Here is a 22,402-nt window from a genome sequence, read left to right as displayed (position 1 = left end):
GTCCACACTCGATTATTTACAGACCAAGACCGCAGTCACATAGCTGGAATATTGCTGAGTGCGGCATTAAACAACAAACAAACCAATCTCTGTGTATCTACTAAGTACAAGATACTTATAGAAAGTTCAGGACAATATTGACATTGAGTCATTACCAGTAACTGTCTTCAAAATATATCTGTTTATAGAAAACAAAATTAAACCCACCAGTACTGTGTCCCTACTACCACTACCACTACCACTACCACTACCACTACCACTACCAGAACCTAGCTTACGATTACCACATCCCCCCTAGCCCTTCATCACCAAAAAAGCAGAACAGATTTCAGAAACCAAGATGGCCGCCAGCCTAAAACTGCTAACGGCTTTCATTTTGGCTTTTGAATCGTGATTAGTGAGTAGACATATATATTTGGAGGTAAATACGGAAGATATCTAGGTTATTAAAACATGTAGAAGGGCACTTACGAGGCTGATTGGCAGACTTTTTGACGTGACCATCCGTATCCCTAAGAGTGACATATTGGGCAGCTGCTGTAGCAGCTCTTTGGCGCAATAAGTATATTCCATATTGTTATCTCAATAATCTGAATATGAGGAAATTTATCCAACTGATGCATATTATTATTGAAAAGATCATTATTTTTGTAGCAAAATATTTATATTATATATTGTAAAATAACTGTTTTTATTCTACAGAGGCGATATCTCCGTTTGATAACGTTGGCCGGAAATGGACACTTGACAGTTGCAATGCTGTTATAATACGATCCCGTTAAACTGATTTTAATGCACAATCTGAGAGAGGAATACAACTGACGGAAGGGTCAGTCATTCTTACCACTCGTTGGCGTTCACTTAAAAAAAGGCGATTAGTTACGAATGCGGGTCAGGGTCACCATGACATGACATACTGAGTATTGTGGGTAAAAGCTACAAATACTCTGAGATTAAGCAGTGTTCTATATCCTGTAAGTACTGCAACCAATGAGACAGTGTTAATAAAAGCGACTAAACCCTTTCCATATTCATAAGAAATCTCTGCTAATAGCAGAGTCGATTGTACGATTCCGATTATATCATGAGCATGACATGTGTTTAAATCATTCCTAAGCGAACAGGCCCAGAAGAAACACCGTTACGCCCATCACAATAATGGCATTTAAGTCCAAGAACTTGCTGACCCAGGGAGCCTCGTCCTTGCCTCTGTAGCGCATCGCTTCCGCTTCCTCCATCGCCTTGGTTACTGGTTTAGGTTTGAAGCTGGAGTAGCAGCACAGGATGTTGTATACTTTCTCCTTGAAATTAAATTTTCCATCTGGAAAAAATTTAAAGATCCCAATTAGAATACGGATAGAACACGAATAGGTAGTGCGTGCGTGCGTGCTTGTTGTTTGTTTCTTTGTTGTTTAACGCCGCACTCAGCAATATTCCAGCTATGTGACGACGGTCTGTAAATAATCATGTCTGAACCAGACAATCCGGTGATTGAAATCATGAGCTTCGATACACGCTATTGGGATCGATGACATGCATCATTCAAGTCAGCGAGCCTGACCACCCGTACTAGACCGGCCTCATGCCGGTTTTATAGTGGTAGCTCACTGAGATACCATGCCTCAGACTCATGCCGTCCTTGTTATATCCTCTTTATCTACCTTCGCATCAGCAACATCTGATTCAAGATTGTTGCACTTATATAGCGACGTGCACGTGTGTGCGTGGCCGCTTGTCCTAGTCCGGACTAATGCCGACTTTATGGTGCTAGCCCACTGTTTCTTTCTTTGTTGTTTAACGCCATTAAAAACAAAACAAATTCTCTCACCCTTCCCCAAACATACCTGTTTCCACTTCTTCATCCGTTTCTTGGTGTACGTCAGCGTTCCTAGCAGCTTCGTTGTCGTAGTCCTCTTCATCGTCCGTGTCCTCTCGTGGCTCGGAGTAACGAGTGCTCCACGTGACCCTCCGTAGCTGCAGGAAGACGTTGACGATTAAATGATGGTAAATTATGACCTTGAGTGTTTTCATGCCAACCAGTTACAAGACGTTAAATCTGAGCAATATGACGGTAATGTTCAATTAATATACGATTAATACTGGCTTGCCTGTCATAAAAATCTACGAGTGAATTCATGCAGAGACCATAAAATAAAGGGATCTAGCCTATGCGCGAAACCATCAGCGCTACGGCTTGTACTGCGCAGGCTAACCGGAAGCTGTCGTAAACGCGTTCACTGAAGTAACTGTTGTCGCCTTATTTTTCATGAAAAGGATATATTTCAAAATATATATTTACGCTCATGTATTTTTTAACATTGTCAACATTACAACTGAGATATATTAGTGCGCTAAAGCATATCGTTGTCATTGTATTCGCTGAATCTGGTCACACTTCGTCTTTGTCCGAGTGAGCGAAATGGCGCACATCTACAATCGGCAAAAGTGCAGATTGTGATTTTCAATAACGGACACTTATTCTCAATGAAAGACTTTAGTTCTAAGGTCTATAAAAACAACACATGTTTAAAATTAGTTTAGTGTCTTAACAAATCTAGGGCGATCGCGCAATTTGTGATTTGGACTCCAGAAATGCGACTAAATCTGATTTTTTTCCGAAATAATTACAACACCACAACACTTAATTTCCGCCTGCTTTCATTCCTATTATCGATCATGAAATGAATATGTTTATATACACCAGATTTCCCCTTTGGCTTGGTACCAAAATCATTTAGGTACGATCTGTATTTATGTTTTTTTATATATTTTTGGCGCAAACCCAAATATTTACGTCATATATTTATAGTTAAATTACCATTAAGGAGACGGCATCATATGCATTTTGTCTGTGATTATGGTCCGAATATATTTTTTGAAAAATACTAGAAAGTTTTTATTTTTGTTTGTTTGTTTGTTTGTTTAACGCCGCACTCAGCAATATTCCATCTATATGACGGCTCCTAAGGTTAACATAACATGATAACTATTTACTTTGTTTCAGTTAGGCCTCTATCACATAGCGCTGAAGAAAAGTGTACATATTTTGACGATGATAATATTTATATTCTGCAGATTTTGTCTTTATTAATTATAACAATTAATTTATTTTTCTGTTTTATACCGTATATGTAATGCAATAAGAATATTTCCTAAATATACTGAGTCAAATTAAAAACTTCACATTTTTAAAAGTAATCCCATATATGATATACAATGGACAAATGTATCAGAGAAGGTAATTTTTAATCATTAATGTCCAAAGAAGGATTTTAATTAACGGTGGTAACCATAATTTGTTCAAAGCACCTACGGTATTCGGTAATAACATCAACAGTTTAAATCATAAGTCCCAAGTACGAGAATCTGATGGCACACAAGTTCAGTAGCGTGTATGGCCACCATGTGCGTTGACAACTGCCACACAACGCCTCCGCATGGACCTTGTGATGCTTGTGAACACATGATTGGGAAGACGACGCCATTGTTGCTGCAAAATGGTGCCAAGATCTTTCAAATTCTGTGGTTGGTTCTGGAGAGTGCGCAGACTTCTGCCAAGAGCATCCTAGACGTGTTTGATGGGATTGAGGTCGGGAGACCTTGACGGCCAGTCCATGACGTTGACTCCCGCATTCTGAAGGAAATTCCTTGTCAAAATTGCTGTGTGGGGTCTGGCATTGTCGTGTTTGAAGTTCTGGTGCCAGTACCTAGTCGCGGTGAGCAGCAGCGTTGAGGTTGCCACGGATGACAAGAAGCCTGGAACGTGCATTGCCACAGAAAGCACCCCACACCATGACACTTCCGCCTCGAAATCTGTCAACTTCCTGTACACAACACTGGGCGTAACGTTTATGACGGCGCCTCCAAACCCTCGCCCTTCCATCAGCAAATCGAAGATTAAATCGGGATTCATCACTGAAGACGACTTGATTCTAATTCCTCTGAGTCAATCGTAAGTGTCGCTGTGCCCACAATTGACGTTGACGTCTGTGTAATTGAGTCCTTGCGACTTCAGCTACGGACGTTCCCGTCTGCAACATGCCGATGGCAAGTTCACTTTGCACATTTGAAAGGCGTGGCATGACAAATGGCCGTAAAGACTTTTGTTTTCTTGTGTTTTTCATTTTTTGTAAATGACTGCTAACAAGTATGGCTGAAAACACGTGCGGTATTATGGCCACGTGACCAGTTGCACGTGAAAAAACACTTTTGCCACTATAGTGCTGTGCACATGATTTTAATCGATTCACCTGCACAAAAACGGGTGTTATCTGAAGACAATACGTGTCCATTACTGCTTAAATACACAATAAGGACCCACAATGATAACTGGTCAAAATGTTAAAATATTCGGATTGTGAAGTTTTTAATTTGGTTCAGTATATGAATTATGCGCTTTATATGATCTAAGGTACAACTGACTTTGTGTATTAGACAACATTGAAATCATATAAAAATAATAATTCATTGTATGAAATATTTATATCATGAAATTATCATTTGCTTGTGGATGCCAAGAAAAAAGAAGGTTAATATTGGCAGTCGTTGGAAGGGCTACTCCAAGAGGACAAGAAGGTGTCAGTAACATATATAGATCATGGATTGGTTGGTTTGGTGTTTAACGCCGCACTCAGCATTATATCAGCTGTATGACGGGCGGTCTGCAAATAATCGAGTCTGGACCAGACAATCCAGTAACTGATATCATGATCATCGATCCACGCAATTGGGATCGATGACATGCTTCAATCAAGTCAGCGAGCCTGACCACCCGATCCCGTTAGTCGCCTCTTACGACAAGCATAGTCGCCTTTTACGGCAAGCATGGGTTGCTGAAGACCTATTCTACCCCGGATTTTCACGGGTAAGATGATGGATTGTCCTTTTCTAAAGCTAATACATTAACATATCAGAGTTTGTGATATTTTGTTTTGTTTAATAGTAAAGGTGCATGTCTCCTGCCAAATTATTGTATGATCATGTGAGTATAAATGTAGTCGCACAAAGAACATGTCAAACGTTGAAGAGGAAGTCCCGTGTTAAATACCCCACATGGGTATAATGTGTGAAGCCCATTTCTAAGCCCATATTGCTAAAAGCGGTATGCAATCCAATTCCCTCACTCACCTGATTGGTTAAACCGTGAAAGAACAGTGTAATTTGATTGGATGTCTATTTTTAGCGTGATGTTATTCAAACCAGCTTCAAAACAAAGGCTCGGGCGGTATGATGCATGTCATTTATATAATTCAAAATGGCCGCACTACCCTTGGCCTACCTTCGCTTCTGGTCTCTTCTCGGTCACGAGACTGATAACGGTGCAGACGACGGTGACTATGACGGTCAGGATAATTGCGAAGTACAGGTAGTTCACTTTGTAAAGGACTTCCGGTCTGGTCTCGTCCTCGCCGCACGCAGGTTTGGAGTAGGCGAGATCCATGATCAACCGACTCATTCCGACAGCGAGTCCCAACATCAGGCTCCAGAAAGCCGCCTTGTGACAGAAGCATTATATGAAAAACAATGTTACCAACACATTTTCAGTAATTGGAGATAGTACAATGTATTTAGACCCTAGTTAAAAATATTGGTTACGTCATGACGACCCGTCTCGATCCGGAAAACAACAACAAAACAGTCTCAGCTCCACGACTATCGCAGCTTTGTTTGTTGTTTAACGCCAGCCTCGGCAATATTCCAATTAAATAATGGTGGCCTGCAAATAATCGACCCTGAACCATACATACAAGTGATTGATATTATGAGTAGCGTCCGAAACCATTCAACAAAGTCAACTAGACTGACCACTCGATCCATAGAGTGACCTCTTACAGGCATATGTTGTTGGGGGCCTATTCTTCCCACGTGGTAGACACAGTGGTAGTGCTTGAATATTAATAAAGTCGTGGTAAATCAAACTCCATTTTAAATGCTTGAATGCTGCCAAAGTCATCGTAAGCCAAACCCACTCGTTAAGTCAGCTATGATTTGGCTTGGTTTGTTTGTTGTTTAACGCCGGGCACAGCAATATTCAATCTTCATGACGGCGGTCTGTAATACTAGCGTCTGGACCAGACAATCCAGTGATTGACATCACGAGCATCGATCTACGCATTTGGGATACGATGACATTCATCAACCAAGTCAGCGAGCCTGACCGCCAGATCCTCTTAGTCGCCTCTTGCGACAAGCATAGTCGCCTCTTATGACAAGCATGGGTTGCTCACGGGTAAAGTCAGCTAGGGAGGTCACCTTTTCTGTAGTCCTCTTCCAGACAATTCCCATTATGAAGACCACGACCCATGGTGGGGACAGATACGACTGCATGGCTTGCACGTATGTCCAGAGTTGTCCCCCTTGGGCGACGTTCAGGATAGGGATCCATGCAATGCTGACAGCTACCAATACCAGGATGAACAGTCTGGGAAGAAGAGGAGATAAGGGTCATTCATTGAAATTAATGATGAATCAGCGTCTTTGATATGATAACAATATCAATTCAGTTGCACATTACCTGTGGAAATACTGGTTCGTATTTGAGGAATGCGTCCCTTGGGTACGTGGGTTTGAATCCCGGTTCGCCCCGATTATGTTTCTATGTTTGTCAGCACCATACCCGTGCTCGTGGGTTTCACCAAAGTGGTAAACGTCTAAGACCTGCATCACTTCCGGCTCTCCTCCCACATTAAGCTGACACGCCGCGATATAATTGGAATACTGTTAAAAGCGGCGTTAACTGATGCGAATTGATGCGTAAGACCCGTATAATTACATAGCTAACATTAAAGATCTGGATTATAGCTCAGATCGTCTTTAATGGGCGCGGCGATTTTGTTTGAAGCAAATGCAAGTGATATGAGAGGTGGAATCTGATTGGTCAAAAGGAGGGACATAGAAGGGACATAACTCGAAATAACCACTTGTGGGGCTACAACCGAGCCCAGAAATCCCAATCCACTTCGGCAAGTGTGGAAACTGGACTTTTACGTCAATATACTTCCTTGCCTGGGGAAGATGACGTTGATCTAATATCACGATTGAACACACGATCTGCTGTAAAGAAAGCAAAACGTTCACAGGCATTACCTCCCAACAATCATCAGCTCCCTCTCTGATGACTTGGGTCGACATCTTGTATACAGATCTAGTGTGAAGAGGCTACTCGCGCTGTTGAAGACCGACGTCAGTGTGCTCATCAGCGCCGACAACATACACGCCAGCATCAGACCACGAACGCCTGTAAACAACATGGTCGCCTTAAAGGGGGACTAAGCTAGGGCTGGTTGACACTCCCAGCAAACTTGATTCACGTCTGAAATAAGCTAAAGGCTTCTGAGCATGTGGACTGGTGACATCAGGAACCTGCTGGGAACACTTGACTTGCCTTTGCACGTGTTTATGACGGTTGCCACATGTGTGGCAGGATACGCTCGCCCTTTCGCCAATAGGGAATACCTGGTTTCATCTCTAGTTGATAATGATTCACAAACAAATGTTCGGCCGGGGATCGAACCCCGTACCTTCCGCTCTCCGGGCGGACGCTCTACCACTAGACCACGGAGGCGGTCTATACACAGCCGAACAACCACGGGAGTAGATGCTACAAATCAAAAGATAGCATTGCATCGAACATCATTTTGGTCATTGATGCCTCAAATTTGTCCTCCACATACCGGTAGGGCTGAACAGGCTTACCCTTTTCGCGAACAACTGGTGTCATCACTGAATTTCACTGATCAATTCCTAAAATGTCCACCGCAATTTTGACTTTTGAAATGGAAGCCTTTCAATTCACTGGATGAATCCTAATGATGTTTTTCTTCCTCTGTTATGTATATATTTACATTCTCCTATCAATATCATATCATTCAGGTTAAATCAAATGTTTCATCTATAGCACGTCTTTCTATCAGACATTATCAAGCCACTCCCACTCTCACTGTGACTTTTGCTAATTTAAGGCATGACACATTTTCTTTTGCACCAGCTTGTTCTTTCTACCACAGTGAGATTATACATGGCCACAAAACCAACACACATACCCAATGCGTATATTTAACATTAATAAACTACTTGTACATTAAAAAAACCCAAGTCTTTCTCTACCATTCCACGAGGGAGTGGTTGTAGTCAAAGCCTTGTTAAATGTCGAACACGTTGTGATGAATGGATTTATATTATGAAATGTTTTCATTTCTCTGCTGGTTACTGGGTTTACCCGAGGTTGTCAGGAACCAAATGCAATTTAGGGTGATAGTTTTATAAGAAATGTTTGCATTTCTTGATTCTCGTTGTTTTCTTACCTATAGGCAAAATGTTGACGACCAGTTTTGCATATGCGATGTTGGAGCAGCCATTGCGGTTCTCACAGACGCTCTCGCAGATGTCAGGGTCAACACAGCCAACTTCATCTGAAGGCGACATCACAACATACGTCAACGAAAAAACACGAACACTAATTTTATAAACCTACTCCCGCCTTTGTCTATTGTATTGGGGTGAGGTGAGGTGAAATGGGGCTTAACGTCGCGTCCAAGATTATTGCACTTATAAAGCGACTGACTCTGAGCCGACCAGTCCTTGTTTTAGCCCCTAAATGCCGAGCGCCAAACAGGGTAAGAACAAGTACCATCTTTTAACGTCTTTTGGTATGACGCTCTCCAGGCGGACGCTCTACCACCAGACGGTTCTATTGTATTGTAGGTATATCTTCTTTCGTGTGATAACGTTAGGGGAGGCTTTACTTTCTCCAAGTAAAACCTGGTGTGAGGGTTTACCTTTAGCTTGTAAGACCTGATGATTTGAGTAGCTGATGGAATTTGGACTTAAAAATGTTTAAAAAATGTTCTAAAATCGGAGACAAGAAAAGACACTTTTGTCATTATGGATGACGGTAATCAAATCTGCAACCTGCAATTGTACCTACCCGGAAACAGAACCCTTCCCATCATTCCCGGCAAGATGACGATGAAGAAACTGAGGAGTTTGAGCCAGCCGGCCAGAAGTACCCCGCCCTTGGCGTGAGAGTGGGTCTTGGCGGATAGAACTCGCTGAACCATCACCTGAAGCAGGAACAGACCCAGTGAAATAGACGGTGGTGGCCAGGAAGCGACCTCGATTATCCAGTGTATTAAGGAACAGACCCAGTGAAATGACGGCGGTGGCCAGGAGGCAACCTCGATTATCCAGTGCATTAAGGAACAGACCCTGTGAAATAGACGGTGGTGGACAGGGGGCAACCTCGATTATCCAGTGTATTAGGGAACAGACCCAGTGAAATAGACGGTGGTGGACAGGTGGCAACCTCGATTATCCAGTGTATTAGGGAACAGACCCAGTGAAATAGACGGTGGTGGACAGGGGGCAACCTCGATTATCCAGTGTATTAGGGAACAGACCCAGTGAAATAGACGGTGGTGGACAGGGGGCAACTTCGATTATCCAGTGTATTAGGGAACAGACCCAGTGAAATAGACGGTGGTGGACAGGGGGCAACCTCGATTATCCAGTGTATTAGGGAACAGACCCAGTGAAATAGACGGTGGTGGAAAGGGGGCAACCTCGATTATCCAGTGTATTAGGGAACAGACCCAGTAAAATAGAGCAACCTCGATTATCCAGTGTATTAAGGAACAGACCCAGTGAAATAGACGGTGGTGGACAGGTGGCAACCTCGATTATCCAGTGTATTAGGGAACAGACCCAGTGAAATAGACGGCGGTGGCAAGGAGGCAACCTCGATTATCCAGTGTATTAGGGAACAGACCCAGTGAAATAGACGGTGGTGGACAGGTGGCAACCTCGATTATCCAGTGTATTAGGGAACAGACCCAGTGAAATAGACGGTGGTGGACAGGGGGCAACCTCGATTATCCAGTGTATTAGGGAACAGACCCAGTGAAATAGACGGTGGTGGACAGGGGGCAACTTCGATTATCCAGTGTATTAGGGAACAGACCCAGTGAAATAGACGGTGGTGGACAGGGGGCAACCTCGATTATCCAGTGTATTAGGGAACAGACCCAGTGAAATAGACGGTGGTGGAAAGGGGGCAACCTCGATTATCCAGTGTATTAGGGAACAGACCCAGTGAAATAGAGCAACCTCGATTATCCAGTGTATTAAGGAACAGACCCAGTGAAATAGACGGTGGTGGACAGGTGGCAACCTCGATTATCCAGTGTATTAGGGAAAGACCCAGTGAAATAGACGGCGGTGGCAAGGAGGCAACCTCGATTATCCAGTGTATTAGGGAACAGACCCAGTGAAATAGACGGTGGTGGACAGGTGGCAACCTCGATTATCCAGTGTATTAGGGAACAGACCCAGTGAAATAGACGGTGGTGGACAGGGGGCAACCTCGATTATCCAGTGTATTAGGGAACAGACCCAGTGAAATAGACGGTGGTGGACAGGGGGCAACCTCGATTATCCAGTGTATTAGGGAACAGACCCAGTGAAATAGACGGTGGTGGACAGGGGGCAACCTCGATTATCCAGTGTATTAGGGAACAGACCCAGTGAAATAGACGGTGGTGGAAAGGGGGCAACCTCGATTATCCAGTGTATTAGGGAACAGACCCAGTGAAATAGAGCAACCTCGATTATCCAGTGTATTAAGGAACAGACCCAGTGAAATAGACGGTGGTGGACAGGTGGCAACCTCGATTATCCAGTGTATTAGGGAACAGACCCAGTGAAATAGACGGCGGTGGCAAGGAGGCAACCTCGATTATCCAGTGTATTAGGGAACAGACCCAGTGAAATAGACGGCGGTGGCAAGGAGGCAACCTCGATTATCCAGTGTATTATGGAACAGACCTTGTGAAAAAGACGGAGCTTTGGTGGCGACTGGGTCGATGGTATTTATCACACTAGATTGAGAAAATAATACACTGGATAACTGAGGGTGAGGAAGAGGATCGTGATAACACGGGGGATAGATGCGAGCAAATAGGCAGTCTACATATTGCCTTCTGGTTCAATTCGTTGCCCTTTACACAGGGAGAATGTCTCAGGGATTAATTCATTGAATTGTGCGCTCTGTCTTCACTGCAACAATATACTCCAAAATATTCTGGATCACTGGCTTCTTTTGTTCAGTATAGGTTTATATAGAGTGTCAGTGCTCGTTAGTATGGGACATAATTTGTAGCTCTCATCCCGCATCAAGCTGACACGCCGTGATATAACTGAAATACCGTTCAAAGCGGCGTCAATCTACTCACTCACTACCCAATAGGTTACTGACCTGGTCCGTGCACCACGCCAAGATGGCCATGGAAGTGAGGCCAAAGATGGCGCCGGGCCACGGGATGTCTCCGTCGATGGCGTCGCGGAAGATGTGGAGGGAGTCGGCGCGAGGGAAGCCGCTGGTAGTGTTACCGCATGTGGTGACGTTGGGGACGGAGTGCATGTACTTCTCGAACAACTCGTCCATGCCGCCCACGTTGAGGAAGCCTGGAATACGTGTAGCACCATCACCAACACATACATGTATTGCAGCAACATAACTGTAGAGAGTATTCCATGTGTCGAGTGAGTGAGTGTGGTTTTACGCCGTTTAACAATATTCCAGCAATATCACACCAGAAATGGGCTTCACACAGTGTGCCCATGTCGGGATTCGAACCAGCGTCTTCGGCGTGACGAGCGAACGCTTTAACCACCAGGCTACCCGACCGCCCCATGTGTCGAGTGAAATATCATGTCATTTTATTCTCCAGTGTGAAATACTGAGTTTTGTGAAGATGAGAAATGTGATAATTTCATTTCAGTGAACATAACACTTTGACGGAACTATTGTCTTAGAATAGTTACCTCCTCGTAAATTATCTCCCCTTCATCGTAAGTGTTCCGACCAAAGGTGTGAAACCGCACTTGTCTTTTAATCAACACTAACACCTAGGTTAGTGTCGTGATCCCAACAGAAAAAAGCCTAAATTTGATTCCAAGGGCCTTTACAAAATTACTTAACTGACGTTTTACAAAGTTTTAGTAGCCCTACGGCATGCTCATGATGTCAATCATTAGATTGTCTGGTCCATACTCCATTATGCACAGATTGCCGTCACACAGCTGGAATATTTCTAGGTGCGGCGTTAAACAACAACCAACCAACAACACCCCGTTCAAAATCCTAGATTCACTGTCTAAAGAATTATTATTCCTAAAAAGATACTCAATAGCAGGCCCAGTCCATACATCAACATATACCTAGACAGATCATATTATGATAAAGTACATCACGATTTTTTATAGCATTTTCATGCATAACGGTAACCAGTATGTATGGCCTCCATGATGGGGATGTTGACACAGTGTTATGTTGTCTCGACTTGCTTTGTCATTGTGGTTAAACACTCACCTTGCAGTCGTGACTCATGGAAATTTGACTCGATATCAACTGAAAGGATGACAATGCAGGTTCCACGATCTGGTGCCATGCAGGTGTCCGCACCCTCTACCCCTCTCTCACCACCCCCCACGGGACATTGGTTTGGGACCAGGATATTGTTGTTTGGTGTGGCGACTCGAGTCATATGGGCCTCGCCCCACAACGCGATAATATCCTTACGACTGACGTAACCCGTGCTCTATGACTTACAAGTGACTTAACGCACATACTCTGTGACTTACCACCCCTTAATACACATCCTCTGTGACTTACGAGTGACTTAACACACATCCTCTGTGACTTACGAGTGACTTAACGCACATACTCTGTGACTTACGAGTGACTTAACGCACATACTCTGTGACTTACGAGTGACTTAACGCACATACTCTGTGACTTACGAGTGACTTAACGCACATACTCTGTGACTTACGACTGACTTAACGCACATACTCTGTGACTTACGACTGACATAACGCACATACTCTCAGTAAATTACGACTGACCTAACGCACATACTCTCTGACTTAAGATTTACTTAGAGCACATACTCTGACTTACGACTAACATAACGCACATTCACTGTGACTTACGATTGACCTAACGCACGTACTATGTGACTTACGACTGACATAACGCACATACTCTGTGACTTACGACTGACATAACGCACATACTCTGTGACTTACGACTGACATAACGCACATACTCTGTGACTTACGACTGACATAACGCACATACTCTGTGACTTACGACTGACATAACGCAAATACTCTGTGACTTACGACTGACATAACGCACATACTCTGTGACTAAGACTGACATAACGCACATACTCTGTGACTAAGACTGACATAACGCACATACTCTGTGACTTACGACTGACATAACGCACATACTCTGTGACTTACGACTGACATAACGCACATACTCTGTGACTTACACCATGACGTCAGTGTACACTGCCGACGTACCTGCCACGACCAGCCAAAGAGACCCAAACACCATGATGACCGTCTGCAAAGCGTCTGTCCATATCACCGCCGACAAACCGCCTGAGAAGAAGACATATTATTTTATACAGAAAATATACTGCTGGGGCTGTATATAATGCCACCTTCTATATAGTTTACACGTGCATTAGAAACAACTGCGGATTATTTACATTCGCACATCTTGGTATCTCTAGAGTGTCTTTGTCGCCATGTGATTGCAATATTGGCGATATATTAATATACGGTGGTCTTGACTGGTCATTTTCACAGCAGGGTCTGTAGCGAAGATATGGCAGAAAACAACACACATGTATATATACTGAGAATAAGTAACTTTGACATTTGACCTTTAAATGACATGCGCAAAAGGCAGGACTACTGTAAGTCTTTGGTAGAATATAATACACATTCAAAATTCTTTGCGCAGTATCTGAGAGTGAAATCACTGACAGTGGGAGTCAAATTCAGACCAAATTTTCAAAGCAGCCTGGTTCCCTGGGTACGCTGCGCTGGCGCTACAAAGTAGCCCAACTCCATAGATGCATTGGTTTATGTGACTAGTCCGAACTGTTCATCAAGATTAGACGGAAAAATGCAATATTAAACAGTTCACTGCTGGAATATTGCTGAGTGCGGCGTAAGACAGCAAAACAACCAACCACTGACCGCAAAGTGCGCTTTTCTACCAACCTATGATGGTATAGACAGCGGTTATGAGGGTAACGCTGACGATTGACGAGTACATGTCCCAGCCCACGGACTGCTGAATGAAGACAGCTCCAGCATACATGGCCACCTGACAGGGAGAACGAGCATTGGTTAATTTGTATCATAACCATAAAGCAAAATTCCAGGTATATAAGCCACCGACCATTTGATATTCTTGAGGGGGTATGGGCTTGGATTTTAAACATTTTCCCTGGAAATCATGAAAGAAAATAATTATGTTTCAGGCCTTTGAAAAATAATACCTGCCACAAAAACTACATAGTTGCAATATGAAATGGTTGGTCCCCAACGGCGGTGATTGAGATTATGAACGACACACGACGTCGGGTAATGATGCTGAGTCTCGCCCACAGTTTGTCACCTCTTACGACAAGCATGAGTGGGCTTCTGGAAACTCCAAAGTGGGAGAGGGAAAGGGTTTTTCTCGAGACCCAGGGCGCCGTTTCATAAGCGATCGTAGCACTGCGACAATCGTAAGTCTATGTTAAAGTATGAGAGTTACGATCTCTTAGCGCTAATTTTTAAGATACCTTCGTGGAATGGACCCAAGGTTCGATTCGCTTCATTGGTTTGGGTTTGGGTTGTTTTTGTTGTTTAACGCCGCCCTCAGCAATATTCCAGCTATATGACGGCGGTCTGTAAATAATCGAGTCTGGACCAGACAATCCAGTGTTGGCATCATGAGCATCGATCCGCGCAATAGGGATACGATGACATTAATCAACGAAGTCAGCGAGCGTGACCACCCGATCCCCTTAGTCGCCTCTTACAACAAGCATAGTCACCTTTTACAGCAGCTTCATTGGTAAAAACGTGCGGCGTTAAACTACAAACACATTCTGGGGAGGAGCACGAAGATTCTCACTGATATTTTCTGTACGATGAGAAGAAAGATGGCGAGACAGGAGAGGTAGATACGTAGACGTCGTCCCCCGAACCTCTTCTTCAGGTACTGCGGCATCGTGTACGCCTGAAAAGGGAGATAACCGTATGCCTTAATATTCTGTTAAGTTATAAACAGATTGAAAAAGACATATACTTTGTTCAAGTTCGAGCCTATGTCCTGACTTTTACTTTCCAAAATCAAGATTCAAACACTTTCCAAAACTATAATTAAATTGTACTTTTATATTGTGACAAAGGTTCAACCTTTAATTGATTGCAAATCGACACGACAGTGGTGATATTCACCACTAGTTTTCCTAACAACAAAACGTTTTTCATAGTTCTCTGTAGTGAGTGAGTGAGTATGGTTTTACGCCGCTTTTAGCAATATTCCAGCAATATCACGGCGGGGGACACCAGAAATGGGCTTCACACATTGTACCCATGTCGGAAATCGAACCCGGGTCTTTGGCGTGACGAGGGAACGCTTTAACCACTAGGCTACCCGACCGACCCTTCTTACAGAGAACCATGGGCGGTCGGGTAGCCTCGTGGTGAAAGCATTCGCTCGTCACGCCGAAGACCCGGTTTCGATTCCCCATATTGGTACAAAGTGTGAAACCCATTTCTTGTGTCCCAGGCCGTGATATTGCTGGAATATTGCTAAAAGCGGCGTAAAAACATACTCACTCACTCTCTGAAAGCATCATTGAACATCACTGTTTAAGGTGGATATATGGGAGGACACAGGTTCTGTGGTAAGCGCTTACCCCCGAGGCGACATACACCGGCACGAAGAGCCACCCAAGCAGACACAGCATAAACACAGCCTGGAAGTAGAAAGTAGATACAGCGATACCTCGCTAATCCGGACGCTACCACACTCTTAATATGTACTTCCTGTTATGACCGGAAGTGCAATAGCTTCGCAAACTAGCTTCATGGCTGACGCTTTTTTGGCAATCTTACAGCAATAATAACTTTGGTGCAAGGAAACCAAATATCGAGTTTGAGAGATGACTATTAATAGAAATGAATTAATGTCGTGATCATTTACTATTATTTCACCATAGCCCCGTGCAGATCAAATACACTTGTTCCATCTCTTCTCTTCGGGGTCTTGTACAAAACAGGGATAATTGCCATGAGCCAGTTCCACAAAGCCATCATGGCTCTAAGACTGTCGTAAGTGTCTGATAAAGTATGAGAGTTACGATCAGATTAGCGCTTAAATCGCTTTGTTGAACGGGCCCGTGACAATTATCCCTGTGTTGTACAATGTCAAGCCTTGGTCTTTCAACCAGCCCTCCACAGCAGCATCAATTGTTGCTCCTCGTTAAGTCTCTAACCACTTAAGTGTTTGGGTTGTTTTTTCAAAATTGAAAACGGCTTAAAGTCACTCGCGCCCAGATCTGGTGGATGGGATAGAAGCTTGTATCCCCATTCCCCTACAACAGCCATTGCGACATGATAGATGTATATTGGAGTAACACTCAATGCTGAGGAATAAGGTCAATTATCACTGGACGCCAAGATGACTCAACAAACTCAAGTCAATACTAATATATACGTCACACGTATAACCATGGCCACAACCCAGATATGCCAGGCTATAAAAACCGTATCACCTCATATATTTTTAACAACTTATCTTTTAACTCAGATGGACTTCAATACAAAAACAAATTAGGTTAATGCATGTTTCGCTTTTAAATGTCAGTCCATGTACTTACGTGCCACTCGTAGATGGTGACTCCGATGCCCCCCGCGGCCGCCGATCCCGCCATCCCCACAAAAAAATGGCTGCCAAAATTGGTGGCGTAGATGGAGGCGCCCACCTAAATAGGAGTTGAACAAACATGGAGAATGTCTTCAGCGCAAGAAGAAGAAGCGCCATAGATTAATGAAGGTGGCAGACATAAATATACCTCGGGGTTTAAAATGATGTACTCAATTTATTCTTTGAACAAGGTTTGAGATGAAAATCAGTTTTTGTTAGTTTGCTGCAAATAATGAAATCAGAAAATAAGTATGGAACGACAATATTTTGGGTTTTCAGTTTGTCACCGCATATATCAGGGATGTGAGCAGGTTTTCCTGAAAAAAGAGGAAAAGTCTAGGGGGGCCCAGAAATTTTTTAAACATTTGATTGCATTTTAAGCAATTTCGTGCAGTTTGGACATTATTCACACCAAGAAATGTAATAAGTCAATGGCAAAAGTCAATAAGTAAAAAAAACAAGATGGCAGATGCAGTAAAATTTCGAAGTTAAATCAGTACTTTTAAAAAATTGGGCGTAGCTTCCGCGCACCTGGCTACCCGCCAGGTCTGGGAGCAATACTGCCATAAACTTCAACCCCCCATCCCCCAGACACAAGGACAACTGTCACAAGCGTGCAATGTCTGACCCTTTCCCCATGTTGAAGCATATTGAAAAAAATTTACCTTGTACTTACCAGAGACCATATGGTCTCTGTACTTACTTACCTTTTGTTGAAAAAAAGCCAAAACTCCATTGCAAACATAAGACATTAATATAACATATAATATTATATCCCAATGTTATGGGTTTTTGGACGCTGAAGAAACATCCATAGTTTTCTCGCTTATCACATGAACAACTGTAAATCATCTCATTCACTCATTCACAGGCTAAAAGACAAATTTATCTTAAAAACAAGCCATCATCTGACTCAGAGTATTTACAATTTCTGTGTGACGCCACACCCCACGTTATAGTGCAAGTATTCGTGATAGAAAACGTATGATACCCGAAAACCTATGCTGCTGAAAGCTCTGGTCGAAAACAGAACAATCCGCGACGGTTGTCCGGTTTTCGATCATATTTTTCAGAGTGTTTTTTTTTAAATCTTTGATTATATTTTTACGCGGAAGATGATTTTTTCCGAGGACTACTGTTTAAAAAAAGCGATTTTCCGCGCTTCCGCGGAGATTTCACACCCCTGATATATGTGTTGTTCTTAATTTCTTCTGTATGTAATCGTATTGCTATGTGTCTATATGATTGTTACTTGATCTGTCTGGATGTTCTTGTCTTGTTATCTCGAATGGCCGGATATGTCCAAGTTACAACACGGTCCGGCTAAGAACGAGATAACGGGGTTCGAGAGTACATCCAAATAAACATAAATTTACTTCCAACAACACGATAATTTGTAACCTTTCACTGTTTATAGATCATGCAATGTCACAAAGACATTTATCGTTGTAGATTCTTCAACCGCTTCTGTATCCACGGGCCTGTTGCTTACAGTGCTACTCAGATAAACTTATCTATCTATAAACATAAGAATGTCTTCAGCAGAGAACAAACTGATGCCCGAAATAACATATTCAGTGCAACGCTGACAAAAGCGTGTGTGTTGTGTACTTGTATACATGGAACGTTCAAACTTACGGGGATCCATATCATGTCCCTTCCCGCCATGAAGTAACCTTTGACACTGCCGGTGTTGGTCGTGCATGATGACTGAAAGCAGACATATAGGGTAGGACACTGAGAAGTAAATATTTATTTACGAGCGCAAATATTTACATTTTTAAATTAACAATTTTAAATCTCTATCCCTTGTTAAAAAAGAAGCTCTGTTTTCATGGTACTGTTTGAGATATAGACTGGAGAATTAACCTAGTCATTGGCAGAGCACTGGATTTCAAGTCAAAAACACACCCATGACACACCTCGATTCACATAGTGAAAAATGGACGCCAGAGATCCTCTACGTTATCCTTGTCATCATATCTCCATTCTATCATGAATCATACCCTGGAACCAGGTACTACAACAGCTTCGATTTGAGTCGGATACAAATTAAGCTTCGATAAAAGGTTTCGTCCAATCAAATTGCACTCATGAGCGAGAGAAATTCTGTGTGACGCTACTGACAAGACATACGGAGGGGATGATATCGTTTATTTGACGAACTATAGTGGCGAATGGGTCCAGGATATTTATCAAAATAAAATACCCTATATAATCGAGGCTGGAATGCAAATCTAGTTCAAAGGGATATTATCACACATGCATTCCTGTTTTCTGAATATAAGTACAACAGAGTCGTTATTAAATGAACTAAGTGTTACGACATCTTCAGGTCATAAGACACCAGCAATCTGATGTTATGCATTGTACGGGAACAATGCGCTTCCTGTGGCCTTGACCTCACAAAACAACAGACTCATGACTGTTTAATTACTAGTAATTATGAGAAATTCACCCGGGGTAGAATAGGTCCCCACCAACCCATGCATGTTAGTCGAATGATGCGTATGATATCACATTTTATCTACATTTGTTCAAAGGTCACTCAGTTTATACCTTTCCTGAAACTGATGGCGCCAGATTACAGAAATCCCCCATGGTCGATGGTGAGTGAGTATGGTTTTACGCCGATTTTAGCAATATTCCAGCAATATCACGGCGGGGGACACCACAAATTGGCTTCACACATTGTACCCATGTAGGGAATAGAAACCGGGACTTCGGCATGACGAGCGAACGCTTGAACCACTAGGCTACCCCACTGCCCAGCAGGGAAAATATAAAGTTGTCACAGTTCAATTCTTACCCACAATCCAACAGCCATGACCAGTATGAAATATACAACGAGGACAATTATATCCTCCACGTGCAGTTCAAGCGCCATCGTTACTAGTTCCAAGATTCACTTTCCACGTTTTCACCAAAAATATATTACGTGATGTATTATTCAATGATTACAAAATGTAATCAAAGCAGGAATGGTTCTGTTCGCAAGAACACCAAACAGCTTAAACCGAAGGCTTAAACACGAACTTATATACGTTGGACACAGGTGTCAGTTATTATAAAAAAATGTCTCGGAAAAAGATTTTGCTGGGATGGTTCAACAAACAAGTCCACTTGTCTCGTCTGCTTGTCGTCTGCTTTGGCTTCCTGCGATAATACAACTACGGGACCATCTTCTTGTTTCTAGATGAATTGATTCCCAAACACTACGTCTTCCACGAGCAGCTCTCGCAGACCCGCCACCACTGATGTATGTGAACAGCGGACTGGAAATACTCAGCCAAGGCCTCTGTTAAGAGTATATATGCACCGTCACCTTGACATTTGCATTAATGTTAACAGTGACGAAGCAGACGACACAGATAACTAAAATGCGTGCACTCGATATTGACAGCAAACAAGCTTGTGTGAACATCTTTGAGGTAAACGTTACCATGCAGATAACCCGATCTATATCTTGAACTATATATACAAAGTAAAAAATATAAAAAATCGTGCATAAATTTGTTGTCAGTATTCAACAGCAGTTACCTCCCTTGAGTTGCACACACGGTCTTATTTTTTCGTGTCCGGGACCAGAGTGAGTGAGTGAGTGAGGTTTTACGCCGCTTTTAGCAATATACCAGCAATATCACGGCGGGGGACACCAGAAATGGGCTTCACACATTGTACCCATGTCGGGAATCGAACCCGGGTCTTCGGCGTGACGAGCTAACGCTTTAACCACTAGGCTACCCGACCGCCCCTTCCGGGACCAGAATATTAATAAGAGACTGTTCGATAGACAGTGTTGTTGAGATTTTAATTGTTTGTACATGCAGCATAAATTACATCGAGGAGAACGTCTTACCTTGACGGGAGGGTCGATGAAACTACAAAAACAAGGTCTCTCCAGTAATTAAATATGGCGTGAACATAATATTATACGGATAACAGAATATCGGGGCTTTTTCTTTGTAAAATATGGATCATGTGCATGTATGTATTATCTCTCGCTTCCGTCTCTCAGGTCATGTAGGTGATACTAGCGTCTTCATGTACACATCTTATGTTTGTTTGTTTGTTGTTTAACGCCGCACGCAGCAATATTCAAGCTTCATGACGGCGGTCTGTTAATAATGGAGTCTAGAACAGACAATCCAGTCCACGACATCATGAGCATCGATCATCGAACTGGGATACGATGACATGCATCAACCAAGTCATCGAGCCTGGCCACCCGACCCCGTTAGTCGCCTCTTACGACAAGCATAGTCGCCTTTACGGCAAGCAGGAGTTGTTGAAGACCTATTCTACCCCGGATCTTAACGGGTGTACGTTACAAGTGGATCTTAGTGATCATGGCCCCGTTCCACAAAGCCATCTTAGCGCTAAGGTGATCGTAACTCCCATACTTTAACACTGGTTTACGACAATCATAGCGCTAAAATCGCTTTGTGGAACGGTGCCCAGACCCTGTATCTTAACGGTGAACTCAGATACAATTTGATACTAAACGCTTGATCGTCCTCTCAACAGGCACAGTTTGTGAACTGGTTGTTATCAGCAGTGTTGGGAGAGATAATGACAGTAACACCTAACAGCATGCACATGTGTACGGTAAAGTTGGGTAAGCTAATGCTTTTAAAGTTAATGAAAGAAATCATTGCGTTAAAACATACTTCACGCGATTGTGTGTTTGTTGTTTACGCAATATTTCTGCAAGGTGACGGCGGTCTATAAATAATCGAATCTAGACCAGACAATCCAGTGGTTGACATCCGCATCGCATGCAGTAAACCAAGTCAGCGAGCACCTGATATACTTAGTAGCCTCTTACAACAATCATAAGTATACTGCCACCCGGAATCCCCAAAGTTCTAATTCACAAGTTTTGTTTGTGTATTTGTTGTTTAACGCCGCATTCAGCAATATTCCGGCTATATGACGGCGGTCTGTTAATAATCGAGGCTGGACCAGACAAGCCGGTGATTGATATTATGAGCATATATCAAGGGAATTGGGATACGATGACATGCATCAACCAAGTCAGCGAGCCTGACCACCCGATCCCGTTAGTTGCCTCTTACGACAAGCATGGGTTGCTGAAGACCTATTCTAACCCGGAACTTCACGAGTGTACTTCACAAGTAATTAACTTGACATTCAATATGAGCCAAAACTGTTATCAACATTATTTTGTACAGAAGAAGTTATAAAGAATCTGGCCTATGAAGTGAACACAGATCCAGATACCGTTTTTCAGATAGTTGCCATAGCAACCGTTTCTCATTTTTCAAAACGATAACACTTACAATTGTGTTGGGAAAGATCTCATAAATGTGCTCCATAATCTTCAAAATAAACTGTAGGAGAGATGCCAAAAATGCCAATTTATATTTGTTTAAAAATCATATTTCGTTTTAGGCTATCATTTTCCAAAGGTGGAACTCTCTTGATTTTCTTTTTATATCTGCATTATATTTGCGCGAGTGGTTAATAAAGACTCTGACAGCAACTGACAAGACATGTTGGTCATCAAGTAGAATCAATAACATATATGTTCCTAAAAAACGTAGGTGAAAAGAAACGCAGAGGTGGTAACAACACTAAATTTGGTGGAGTGAA

At 42.8% G+C, this 22,402-nt stretch overlaps 1 protein-coding gene across 1 annotated transcript; it reads right to left on the bottom strand.

Annotated features, from left to right (window-relative positions):
- Positions 1 to 213: 213 nt before the first annotated feature.
- Positions 214 to 20,138, bottom strand: LOC124151938 (sodium/glucose cotransporter 4-like). Its single transcript, XM_046524637.2, has 15 exons — positions 19,596 to 20,138; positions 18,425 to 18,496; positions 16,740 to 16,844; positions 15,777 to 15,836; positions 14,987 to 15,091; positions 14,083 to 14,188; positions 13,372 to 13,452; positions 11,252 to 11,460; positions 8,927 to 9,062; positions 8,304 to 8,411; positions 7,087 to 7,237; positions 6,253 to 6,421; positions 5,279 to 5,494; positions 1,845 to 1,974; positions 214 to 1,321 (listed from the first exon to the last, which is right to left on the bottom strand). The coding sequence occupies exons 1-15, from the start codon at positions 19,671 to 19,673 to the stop codon at positions 1,113 to 1,115; spliced, it is 1,935 nt and encodes a 644-aa protein (XP_046380593.2). The 5' UTR covers positions 19,674 to 20,138; the 3' UTR covers positions 214 to 1,112.
- Between the last annotated feature and the right edge of the window lie 2,264 nt (positions 20,139 to 22,402).

The sequence above is a fragment of the Haliotis rufescens genome, unplaced genomic scaffold (genome assembly GCF_023055435.1).
Source record: "Haliotis rufescens isolate VD_foot unplaced genomic scaffold, xgHalRufe1.0.p SCAF_8, whole genome shotgun sequence".
Lineage (NCBI taxonomy): Eukaryota > Metazoa > Mollusca > Gastropoda > Lepetellida > Haliotidae > Haliotis > Haliotis rufescens.
This window is presented reverse-complemented; position numbering and strand designations above follow the sequence as displayed.